Genomic DNA, 12,263 nt, shown 5'->3' with positions numbered 1-12,263 from the left:
AATCAATTATTTTTTGTTTTTGTTTTTTATGTTAATCCATTTGATACTTGTTGAACATATCCACCGTCTATCGGACCATATCAGGTACTGACGCCAGTTTTTTCATGTACCGGTGTTTTAGAGTTTTTATAGTAAATAGCATGCCTATTATTGTGATTTTACTTTGTCATTCTGTACCGGTGTTTTATAGTGTTGTTATTGGGATCATTAGTGAGCCTTCAGTAATTAAGTGTTGATGGCATGGTCAAAATAATAATAAATGATTAAATGTTGAGGACCCAAGGCTTTTGTCAGTCACAAAGGATCAAGCTTGTTTAAAAATAATTGAGTGGTATAAAGCTCCTTTTTGTATTTATCATCATGTTGTTCTAGAAAATTAATCATGACTGCTCTGTTTAGGTTATTACCCTTGACATGGGGCTCCTTGTTGCTGGTACCAAGTACCGTGGAGAGTTTGAAGAAAGGCTGAAGAAGCTTATGGAAGAAATTAAGCAAAATGATGATATTATACTCTTTATTGATGAAGTGCACACGTTGATCGGAGCAGGTGCAGCTGAAGGTGCAATTGATGCTGCTAACATCTTAAAACCAGCTCTTGCAAGAGGTGAACTGCAGGTAATGTGCCTGATTTCAAATTCCATTGTTCTGTGTTGCTCACTTTTCTGGTTTAGTCTGATAAAGTCACAAAGACCTCACCTAGGCTGGATCCAGAAAGCAGTTTCTTCCAGTTGACAAGCCATGTCTATGACAAGAAAGATGAGCTGCTCCTAGTTTCAACATTTCTGACACTGTTCTATCTTTCAGTGCATTGGTGCCACAACACTCGATGAGTACAGGAAACATATCGAGAAAGATCCTGCTTTGGAGCGAAGGTTTCAACCAGTCAAGGTACCAGAGCCCACTGTTGAAGAATCAATACAAATCTTAAGAGGACTTCGTGAGAGATATGAACTTCATCATAAGCTGCGATACACAGATGATGCTTTAGTTGCCGCGGCGCAGTTATCATATCAGTATATCAGGTTTGCATTGCATCATACTTTAATTAATTTGGTTGATGTTTAATTTTTTTGGTATAGCAATTCTGGTGCTGCAATTATTTCTTAGGTATTAGCTGTATATGTATAATGTTGTGAATGTGTATGATTTTGACATCTCTTGTGGTTTTGTTATCTGAATTGTTCACTAATGTGTAGCATCAGCTTTATTACCTTTTTATTGGATAAGTTGGGTAGGCGAGGGGCTTGCATTGGTGTATCTCATGATTTGATTATCCATCATGAAAGGGTTAATTATCCTGGCTTTTTCTGAAGTTCCCAATATGCTTCATGTTCCCATTGCTCTAGACTTTCGCTAAGAGTGTTACTCCCTCCGATCCATATTAATTGACGCTGCTCTAGTATAATTTCAGTACAAATTATACTAGAGCAGCGTCAATTAATATGGATCGGAGGGAGTATAATAAATGAAATGATATAAACTGTATAATATTGCCGTTTCACCCTTAATCTGCTAAGGTGTCATTGTCTGCACAACAATAATTAAATTGCAAGAAGTCTTGACTGTAATTTTTTGTTATCCTTGACAACAGTTGACTCTACACATGCACGACTATTATTAGCCCTCCTAGAATGAAAATCTTAGTTCCAGTTATATATTTAGATTATATGGACAGTGTATATTTTCCACTTTATATTTTGGCAGTGGAGCCAATAATCTGATTTGCACTGTAATGAACATGTGTTATCTTTGCTGTTTCTGTAGTGACCGCTTCCTGCCTGACAAGGCTATTGACTTGATTGATGAAGCGGGGTCCCGTGTTAGGCTCAGGCATGCACAGGTATTGACCCTGAATAATTGTGATCCCAGAGAGCCTGCTTCACCGCCTTGTTTTTGTTTAACCATGATCCCTTACACTGCAGCTACCTGATGAGGCCAAGGAGCTGGACAAAAAACTTCGCCAAATAACAAAGGACAAGAATGAGGCTGTGCGTGGCCAAGATTTTGAGAAGGTATACATAGATTCTGGATAAGCGCTCTTGAGTTTTGTGTGAAGGTTCCTAAATGGTTTGCTTTAGTAGGATGCTAATGTTGTTTTACTTGCAAGTTTATTGGTTCATTTGGCTATATTTACATTGTTGTTTTACTTGTAAGGTGCCTCTAATCATAGCCTAGAAGCCAGCCTTTTCTTCCTTGTTCTGTTTATGCAACTTAAATTAACCATTGTTGTTTCTTCCATGTTATCTTACTGTTGTTGTTTATTGTCAGGCTGGGGAATTAAGAGACGAGGAAATGGAGCTGAAGGCCCAAATTACAGCCATTATTGACAAGAGCAAGGAAATGGTTAAAGCAGAGACTGAATCCGGCGAAGTTGGTCCTCTTGTCACCGAGGCAGATATTCAGCACATCGTCTCATCATGGACTGGTATACCTGTGGAGAAAGTCTCATCTGATGAGTCTGACCGCCTCCTTAAGATGGAAGAGACACTCCATACGCGCATCATTGGGCAGGATGAAGCTGTCAAAGCTATTAGCCGTGCTATCCGCCGTGCTCGTGTTGGCCTCAAGAATCCAAATCGACCCATTGCTAGCTTCATATTCTCTGGACCAACTGGTGTTGGTAAATCAGAATTAGCAAAGGCTCTGGCATCCTACTACTTTGGCTCAGAGGAAGCCATGATCAGATTAGATATGAGTGAGTTCATGGAGAGACATACAGTGTCCAAACTCATCGGATCACCTCCAGGTTATGTTGGCTACACTGAAGGAGGTCAACTAACAGAAGCAGTCCGCCGCCGTCCATACACAGTTGTTCTCTTTGATGAGATTGAAAAGGCACATCCAGATGTCTTCAACATGATGCTTCAGATCTTAGAAGATGGGAGGCTGACAGATAGCAAGGGACGGACAGTTGATTTCAAGAACACACTGTTGATCATGACATCGAATGTCGGAAGCAGTGTCATCGAGAAGGGAGGCCGGAAGATTGGGTTTGACCTTGACTCTGATGAGAAAGATACCAGTTATAACAGGATCAAGAGCTTGGTGACCGAGGAGTTGAAGCAGTATTTCCGGCCTGAGTTCTTGAACAGATTGGATGAGATGATTGTGTTCCGGCAGCTGACAAAACTGGAGGTGAAAGAGATTGCTGATATTATGCTCAAGGAGGTGTTTGACAGGCTCAAGGCAAAGGAAATCGACCTCCAGGTAACGGAGAAGTTCCGGGATAGGGTTGTGGATGAAGGTTACAACCCGAGCTACGGTGCCAGGCCTCTGCGACGCGCCATTATGAGGCTTTTGGAAGACAGTCTGGCGGAAAAGATGCTGGCTGGCGAGGTCAAGGAAGGTGATTCTGCTATTGTTGATGTGGATTCGGATGGTAAGGTGGTAGTTCTCAACAGCGGGGGTGGTATTGCAGAGCCGCTGGAGCCTGCTCTGAGTGCCTAGTTGGGTATACCATCTTTTTATTTCGTTATCTCAGCTTGGGGTCCTGGTGATGGTACCTAGATTAATATCACTGCCCTTTCAGTTATGTGTTCTCCTCTTCCTTTTTTGTCTCTCTTCTTTCACTCTCTTGAAGTTCGAAGTTTGAAGTGAGGCACTAGAAATTGTTATTGTAAACGAAACAAACATAGATGCATGTACGAGCAAGCTGTATGCCAGTATATCTTTTGAGTTTTCTTTTTTCTTTTTGAGAGAGTAGTTGCTCTGTTTCTGAAGAACAGTTGAAGGATTCATCTACCTGCAGTTACTTGCTTTGTACGTACTGTATTTTAGGTAGCGACTAGAGAGCTAATTGAGGCCGTGCATTTCCCAGTCTACCAAAATAAATCATCTCCGTGAAACGAAAAGCAAGAGATAATTATGAAGCAGCTTCCTGTCAAAACAGCTGGCCTGTGAAGCAGGGAATGGTCATCCTGGAAGCAGGGGTGTTTGCTCATCAATCCGAAAGCGCCGTGGTTTAATCGCTCGCTCTCTGTCGCCTAGAAGCATCAGTATGGACTTGCACGTCCACCCTAACCATACAAATTTAGCCAGCAAGCGAAATTTATCCTCTGATATTTTCTCTTCGTTCCTCTTTCCTCTCTACATATACGACCCTTCACGGTTCTGTACCCGAGAACACTACTGCTTCAGTCGTGTCAGATCAATAAGATCATGGGCGTCTTGGATCACCTCTCCGATTTGTGCAGCATGACAGACACAAAGGCAGCCCTCAAGCTCAGGAAGAGGCGGCCGATGCAGGTGAGGCTTGTGGAATTCTTTTTTTTAGTACGCCTGTGCTCTCTTGTTTTGCTTGGAAACAGTTTCAACTTCTCATCTCATGAGATGACCGATATAATTTTTTGTTTGCCATTTCGTTTAAGTTATATATAAACACGTGATTAACTCGAGTAGTTTGTGATCCGCAGACGGTAAACATCAAGGTGAAGATGGACTGCGAGGGCTGCGAGAGGAGGGTCAAGAACGCCGTCAAGTCGATTCGGGGTACACACATACATACTCCTACATACGTAGCGATATCCAGAAATGAAATAAAATCAAGCAATCTAAAGTTTTCGTTGGGAATAGTTTTGTGAAGTTAAACTCTGCTGCTGAACGTCTCATCTCCTGTATATGTTGATGGCAAAGGTGTGACGGCCGTGTCAGTGAACCCCAAGATGAGCAAGGTGACGGTGACGGGGTTCGTTGAGCCGAGCAAGGTGCTGGCGCGGGTGAAGAGCACCGGGAAGGTGGCCGAGATGTGGCCCTACGTGCCGTACTCGCTCACCACCTACCCCTATGTCGGCGGCGCCTACGACAAGAAGGCGCCGGCGGGCTTCGTCCGCGGCGCGCCGCAGGCCATGGCCGACCCCGGGGCGCCGGAGGTCCGGTACATGAACATGTTCAACGACGAGGACGTCAACTCCTGCGCCATCATGTGATGATGCCGACCCATCTTGACGATCTCCACCCTAGCCAGCCGGCCAGCCACCCAGACACTACGCGGCCTATAAGATACCATCGCAGTCGCAGAATAGGCTCTCCAAGGATTGATTCTACATCCAGCCACGTAATAGTAAATCTACGAGTGTACGATTTTGTGTCGCTTGTTCATGTCAGATGTAATTATAATTTCATGGTAAAGGGTAAAGTAATATCACGAGTTTTTCTTCTTCTTTTGAGAATGAAGTAATATGAACTCGTTGCCAATTTCATGGCAAAGGGTAAAATATTACTATGATTTTTTTTTGCGAATGAAGTAATATGTGCTCGTTGCTAAAGTTGGAGAGATTAACTCTTGATTGAATGCCTTGGGTCGGTTACAAGGTTATAACATATACAGGAGAGAGCCCTTGAGAGTCGGCACGCAGGCCAGGGCGTGCGGTTACGAATCCTACATTGTAGGCTATACACATGTGTACATGACTATATAGAAAAACTGTCTAACCCCCTGGATCGGAACTCATGGTACACCTGTGATGGCAGCCCTTTAGTGAAGAGATCAGCAAACTGAGAGCTTGATGGTACATGCAGCACGCTTCTTTTGAGAATGAAGTAATATGAACTCGTTGCCAATTTCATGGTAAAGGGTAAAATAAATATTACTATGAGTACTTTTATTTTTCGAATGAAGTAATATGACTACATGAGCTCATTACTAGTACTGTAGCGCATCTCTTAGCATGTCGATATTTGAGGGCATCTTGAACGCTAATCACCAAATGGAATAAACTACTATTGAAAAGGTCCACAGACATGTCCTGCCATGTCCACGAACTGGAACCTCAAAATTAGGTGCCAACGCACACGATAATCTCATCACTCGCATGCACCACTTGCCCGACGTTCACGGGAGAGTGAAAGGCAGTAGCATCCAAACCTCCATAATCCATGAAGGCAAGCTGGCTAGCTGGATCTAAGGTCTGACGGTGGTCGAGAGGGTGTCGTGGCCACCACCAAGGCCACAAGTGAGCCCACCTCCGGAAGCACCGGATACAAAGTGGGCTCCCCCACATATCCCATGCAACTCGGACATGATCTGCAACACACGAGCCATGATTTCGACGATGCCCTCTCTCCGAAAGGCATGCGACACAATGAGCTATGGTGCCGATCAAGGTCTAGCACGAGGGAAGAAGCATCCATAGAGGCCTGCTTTCCCCCATCCGTGGAATCAACTTGGACCTCAGGCAGCGGAGACACAATAGGTGGAACCGGAAGTTTGCCAAAAACGACCTCCGCTCTCACCAAAGAGACCCAACACACGCAGAAGAGCATAGCAGCTAGGCCTGCTCCATGTGGACGGGCTGCAAAGGCACGTCAAACGGGGTTACATCATCGTCGGGTGCAGGCGGTGGGGGAGATGGTGGAGCAGAGCAGCACGTCGGGGCATCGTAGTCCGTATATGTCATCTGATCTAGAGGAGGTTTTATATTAAGCAAGAATTACTATAAATTTTCTAGTCCAAATGTGAATGACATAACATGTTTTGGATAAAAGAGTGCCATGCAGATAATCTTAGTTTGCCAAACAAAACACAGATAATCTTAGTGACAGTCACGCCCTGCATATGTTTTGTGGCAACGTGAATCTACAAGTACGCATTTGATTGTACACAGCTCCTAGTAAATTTTAGTTGCATGGTACAATTTCATTATCATATATTACTTTTATCCTAAATTACTTGACTTAGATTTGCCTAGATACGGATGTATTAATTCTGGACAGCGGGAGTACCTTTTTCCCAGTATGACAGACCAAAGGTAACAGCTCAGTAAATTTTCGAAATTCCCATACATTTCCAGTGCACCTCCACGCCTTGCGATATATTCTCTCCATTCACTATTATGAGATGTATGATTAATTATTATTTTCTAAATCAAATGTATGTTGACGTGTTTTAGTGTGTTCGTTCACTCATTTCAGTCTGTATTCAGTGTATATTAAAATATTCAAAACATCTTATAATAGTGAAACAAGGGAGTAACTGATTACACTTGTGAAGACCTTTTTGATTGGATTTCCAACCTTGAAAGGTGATTGACGCAATGCACTCTAGCTACTATACTACTCCCTCCGTTCCTAAATATAAGTCTTTATAGAGATTCCACTATAAACCACGTACGGATGTATATAGATGCATTTTAAGTGTAGATTCATTCATTTTGCTCCGTATGTAGTCCATTTAGTGGAATCTCTACAAAGAGATATATTTAGGAACGGAGGGAGTAGATAGTAGTACAAGAACACGAGCTGTCTCTTGAGTTGAGGTCACTCGAACGATTCCGGCAGCGGCCGGCTGGCGAGGAACGCCCTGAAGAGCACGAGGGACCTCTCCGGCTGCGAGAAGGGCGCCTCGTGCGACGCGCCCCGGATGGTCGCGAAGGACAGCGCGTCGCCGAACACCTGCGTCCATCCACCAACCTGCACGTCCGGGAGAAGATGAGACGAGAAGAACGCTTCAGTTTCAGCTTCACCACCCACCATGGCTTGAGCTTGACAGGAGTGGAGTGAGCGACGATAACGATGGCCAATATTGTAGGATGGAGATGGACCGGAGCTCACCTGCTTCCCTTGGAACCAGACCCGGTACGGCACCGTTGCGTTCAGCCGGAGCCTCTTGGCCAGGCGGTGCACCAGCGTCCTGCTGCCCGTCAGGGGGATCACCGAGTCCTGATCACCGCTGCGGTGCGGAGAAACACCCACGAGCACAGCCATCAGGCCACGTTCTAAACTGACACCCTTGCTGTGGCGAGTTTTTCATTGATACGTACAGTACAACTGTATGCGGTTCTTTACCTGTAAACTAGCACCGGGATGCCGGACTTGACGAGCGCGCCGACGATGTTGATGGTCGGGATCTGCAGGTCCAGCTGTTTGTACTCAAGAACACTGGATTGGGCAAAACACTCGGTGAAATCGCAACCTTTCTGAAGGAAATGCAGCTGTAATACCCCTAGCGGATACAGATAGACACTCTAACAGATAGGCAAATCCATACCTGCTGCAGACCGTCCACTTGGGCACGCCGTTGAGCTGAGCGTGCATTGCCTTTTGCACATCTTTTCGGTTGAGGTAGTTCATCGTCTCGTCCTCGACGCACACGTCGAGCGCCCTGTTCAATTGCTCGGTAGACTGCAAAAAGTTGTCCGTCAGTGACAAGGTTACATACATCTCCTTAGCAGAGGTAATGCTGAAGAACGATACATTTGGGCTTGGGGTGAGCACTTGGGACTGCATCAACACCGAAGAAATGCAGACGTCCAGGGTGACATCGTACTTGTCCACGAATCTGCTCGTCTCTTTGGTCACTTGGCTCATCACCCTGTCGCAAACCGAGCTGATGGAGCCGTGGTAATACTCGCTCACATACCGTGAGTAGTTGCAAACCGTCGTGAAGATGTTGTAGGTTGAGTCCGATATCAGCCCGTGTGACCAGAAGAACTCGGCTCTTGAGTTGAAGTCAGTTGAGAATTCGAGAACAGGATTGCCCAACTATTGGATCAACGAGGGAAAAAGAGAGCAGGCACACTATAAATTGACGAGGCTTCTGTAAACATACACGCTCTGCAAATTCATATTTTTGGTAAGCTTTGTAAATGGGATACTTACAGCAATGCCTTTCAGATTGAACAGCTTCTCCTTGTCGTCAAATTCAACCATGCGCTGCGCTAGTTGCGGAACATAGTGACCTTAAAAGTGATCATCATTGTAGTTAGAACACCAAGGGATGAATTCAAAATTGAACAAGGACGTGAACAAGCAGAATGGCTTTACCAGCATAACTCTCTCCTGCGATGTACAAGTCCCTGCCCTTGTACTGTGGGAACTTGGCAAACCAGCCTTCCAAGAACCTTAAATTATCCCTGGCTTCAAAATTTTAGGGGAAACATTTTAAACCCCTCAAAAAAGAATAATCTTGCAGATTAATCTACACAGAAAATAATACTGATACGGATTACAAAACTTTTCAAGCATGGAGATCACACCTGTCATGCTGTCACCAACACCCCCATAGAAGGAAGGATCAGTGGAGTAGGAGAAGCCCACCCCTGCAGGGCTCTCCAGATAGAGCATGTTGGCCTCTGAAACAAGCCAACAGATACCAAGAGAAATTCAGTTGTGGTAAAAATTCCTGTGAGCTTTCTTTTTTCTTGCACCAAGGAAAAGAGGACCAACAAAAAGAGGACCAATCAAAGGCACCCAGAGGTTGCTTTTGTGGATGCAACTTTTACAAGAGACAAAATGTCCACCTTTGTTCCAGCTATACTCATTGCTCATAAGGGCATTGCCACTGGGCCTGAATGGCCCATTCTCTGAGAATGCTCCCACCCCCACAGATGAACATCCGGGTCCTACACAAGCACACATGCATAAACATCATCAGAACTCCTATCCTATCATAGAGAGACAAAGGAATCTTGGTAGTGATAAATCAGGTGAGATCCACCGCCCCCAACATTAATACCATTTCACGAGGTTATGCAGTCAGTTCTAACAAAACAAAAACACATTCTACTGCAAGGACATCAAAATTTAAAGGTAAAAAGTCCCGTTCCATCAACAGTTGGGACACTTCGTATATCTTCTATCAAGAATCCAATTAGGAAAAGTATCTTTTTAATGTATGATCCAAGTAAAAGTCTGCTGTAGGCGCATTTGCACAGAAAATCTACTCTCTCTCTCTCTCTCTCTCTCTCTCTCAACATTTGTTAATTTCCTTTCCCCTCTGGCTCTGGCCTTTTCACACTGTTCCTTCTCCTGCGATCTCCCCAATACCAATAATGCAATAAGATGAAACAGTGGGAAGCTTGTGGCAGCCACTAAATTTACCTCCGTTTAGCCAGAGGACGAGGGGCTTGGTGGCCGGATCTAGCTCTGCCTCGGCGAAGTAGTAGAAGAGCGACCTCTTCCTCACGGCGTCCACCTCCACGTATCCGGAGTACTGCGCGAAGCTCACCGGTGGCTGCCCCGGCAGCGCCGTGATCTTGTCCTCCACCATGGCCATGGAGAGGCAGCCATTGCTGATGAGCAGCACAGAAGCCGCACAGACCACCGCAGCTACGGAGGTGCCCGGGTGCATGTTGTTGCCTGTGCTCTTGAGAGAGAGAGAGAGAGGGAGAGTTGAGTGAGTGAGTGAATGCTGCAAGGTGTGGGAGGTGAGAAATGGATATGGGTGGCAATAAATAGGTTTGACAGTACTGCATGTGACGAGGTGTGGGAATTGCTTAGTTAGGCAAAAGCATGAACAGGTTCAGGGGTCTTTAGTTTTTGGGCATTGCTTAGTTAGGCAAAAACATGAATAGGTTTAGTGATTTTGACTTGACTGTCTTTAAATGGGCAGATTTGCGTGCGTCAAGCTGATATCAGTGGATGTTTGGTCTTTTTCAAGGGACGTTGGGTTTGTGTGTCTGGAAAGTTACCTTTCGACAAGCACGCAGTGATCTTGAGAATGTATGTGTCGGAGCATTTTCCGGAAAAGGTAACCACTACTACACCTCTCTTATCTCTTTTTTCCGAGTCGGATTTTTTTCTGAGTCGGATCTCTCTAGGTGAGTGATAGGCATCGGTCGACCGGCTGAATTTTTAGCCGGTCGGACCAAGCGTTCGATTTGTGAAATACTAGCCGCTTCTCCCCACTTATCCTTTCCCACCTTCACACCACTTTCACTCCGTTCTCCAAAAAAAAATCCATGACGGATGCCCTGCCACATGCAGACGCCGGCCAACAGCTCGCCTAATTGCCCTACCCTGGCTTGCCTTGTCGTTGACGGTCGATGCCTTGCTGTCGATGCTCGCCGACGCCGCGGGTAACAAATTCCGCGTCAATTACAACAAAAACAGGTCACGGTAGAAACATTTTCAGCAACGTCGTTCAGGCATGGTAGCGTCGTCGTCGCCAGCCATTGCTCTGCCCCACGTAGCAAATTGGGGTGCCGGTCCCAGCAAAACGGGCCGCTGATTTAAGCTTTCGCAGTAAGCCGCCGATGTAGCATGTCGTCGTGGTAGCACCATCCGGTCATCGACTGGTTCCAGCACCGATGATGGTTGGTTCCATCGGAGATGGCTGGATTCAGCATTCCCATAGCATGGTTCCAGCACGGGGTCGCACACCGATTCCAGCACGGGGCGCGCTGGTTCTAGTACCGGGATGGTTTGTTCCAGCATCAGAGATGGCTAGATCCAGCATTCCCATGTCATGGTTCCAGCACGGGGCCACGCACCGATTCCAGCACGGGGCGCGCTGGTTCCAGCACGGGGCGCGCTGGTTCCAGCACCGGGGATGCCTGGCTACAACATAGTCGTGCATCGGTGGCAACACCCCTATGTGTTGGTTCTAGCACGTGTGTTCATCGATCGTAGTTCCCAGCTTGTAGCTCCTCCGTCCGCCGGTTGCAGCTCCCAACATGGTCGGTCATAGCTCCTCCATCCTCTGGTTGTACCTCCTGGCTGGCCGGTTGTAGCTCCTCTGTTCGCTGTTTGCAGCTCCTGGTGTAGCTGGTAGTAGCTCCACCGTCCGCCGTCCGAGGTCCATCACTGGACGAGAGGGGTCATCGGGGAGCTAGAAGCGGAGGCCGGCGCATGGATGTAGCAACCCGACCAGAAAACGGTTAAGTCTCTGTGTATCTGTACCATCCCAAGATCATGCTGGTACACACAGTACATAAATGTATATATCAAAGTGCAATCACACATGCTTTATTACATCGAATCTCATATAGAGTCTTTATTACAATAGAATATATTTGGCCGAAGGCCAACTCATGAGATAAACTACTGTAGAAAACGTAGACGATAGCGAGTCCATCCGATTCCATAGGGCAATCACCGAGCATAGAGCGTAGCCTCACTCCTGGTCGGAATAAACCTCTGCAACATAATGTCGGGGAACGCGGTAATTCAAATTTTTTCCTACGATCACGCAATATCTATCTAGGAGATGCATAGCAACGAGACGGGAGAGTGTGTCCACTTACCCTCGTAGACCGAAAGCGGAAGCGTTTAGTTAACGCGGTTGATGTAGTCGAACGTCTTCACGATCCAACCGATCCAAGTACCGAACGTACGACACCTCCATGTTCAGCACACGTTCAGCTCGATGACGTCCCTCGAGCTCTTGATCCAGTAGAGGGTCGAGAGAGAGTTCCGTCAGCACGACGGCGTGGCGACGGTGTCGGTGATGTGATCCACGCAGGGCTTCGCCTAAGCACTACGACAATACGATCGAGGTGGTAAACTGTGGAGGGGGGCACCACACACGGCTAAGAAACAACTATTGT

General features: G+C 46.2%; 3 protein-coding genes across 6 annotated transcripts in view; 2 read left to right on the top strand and 1 right to left on the bottom strand.

Moving 5' to 3' along the window:
• Nucleotides 1-3,762, top strand: part of LOC123053174 (chaperone protein ClpC1, chloroplastic) — a 7,876-nt gene extending 4,114 nt beyond the window's left edge. For both annotated transcript variants that reach the window (XM_044476592.1, XM_044476591.1), the window contains exons 6-10: nucleotides 400-615; nucleotides 805-1,022; nucleotides 1,765-1,840; nucleotides 1,923-2,012; nucleotides 2,269-3,762. In XM_044476592.1, coding sequence (XP_044332527.1) covers nucleotides 400-615; nucleotides 805-1,022; nucleotides 1,765-1,840; nucleotides 1,923-2,012; nucleotides 2,269-3,447 — 1,779 coding nt within the window. In that variant the 3' untranslated portion in view covers nucleotides 3,448-3,762. The remainder of the gene's footprint in view (nucleotides 1-399; nucleotides 616-804; nucleotides 1,023-1,764; nucleotides 1,841-1,922; nucleotides 2,013-2,268) is intronic.
• A 178-nt stretch (nucleotides 3,763-3,940) lies between these two features.
• LOC123053176 (heavy metal-associated isoprenylated plant protein 20) lies at nucleotides 3,941-5,157 on the top strand. Its single transcript, XM_044476593.1, has 3 exons — nucleotides 3,941-4,245; nucleotides 4,413-4,488; nucleotides 4,633-5,157. The coding sequence occupies exons 1-3, from the start codon at nucleotides 4,159-4,161 to the stop codon at nucleotides 4,923-4,925; spliced, it is 456 nt and encodes a 151-aa protein (XP_044332528.1). The 5' UTR covers nucleotides 3,941-4,158; the 3' UTR covers nucleotides 4,926-5,157.
• A 1,732-nt stretch (nucleotides 5,158-6,889) lies between these two features.
• Nucleotides 6,890-10,148, bottom strand: LOC123053173 (serine carboxypeptidase-like 45). Of its 3 annotated transcripts, none has more exons than XM_044476590.1 (10): nucleotides 9,817-10,147; nucleotides 9,237-9,338; nucleotides 8,973-9,068; nucleotides 8,761-8,853; nucleotides 8,596-8,675; nucleotides 8,212-8,478; nucleotides 7,985-8,118; nucleotides 7,783-7,875; nucleotides 7,549-7,666; nucleotides 6,890-7,407 (listed from the first exon to the last, which is right to left on the bottom strand). In XM_044476590.1, exons 1-10 carry the CDS (start codon nucleotides 10,064-10,066, stop codon nucleotides 7,255-7,257), a joined length of 1,386 nt encoding a protein of 461 aa, XP_044332525.1. In that variant the 5' UTR covers nucleotides 10,067-10,147; the 3' UTR covers nucleotides 6,890-7,254. The 3 variants fall into 3 exon arrangements, with proteins under 3 accessions (XP_044332525.1, XP_044332524.1, XP_044332523.1); XM_044476589.1 differs by having other exon boundaries at nucleotides 8,191-8,478; nucleotides 9,817-10,146; XM_044476588.1 differs by having other exon boundaries at nucleotides 7,985-8,478; nucleotides 9,817-10,148.
• Nucleotides 10,149-12,263: the final 2,115 nt, after the last annotated feature.

The sequence above is a fragment of the Triticum aestivum genome, chromosome 2D (genome assembly GCF_018294505.1).
Source record: "Triticum aestivum cultivar Chinese Spring chromosome 2D, IWGSC CS RefSeq v2.1, whole genome shotgun sequence".
NCBI lineage: Eukaryota > Viridiplantae > Streptophyta > Magnoliopsida > Poales > Poaceae > Triticum > Triticum aestivum.
The sequence above is the reverse complement of the archived record's forward strand: the minus strand, read 5'-3'. Positions and strand labels throughout refer to the sequence as shown.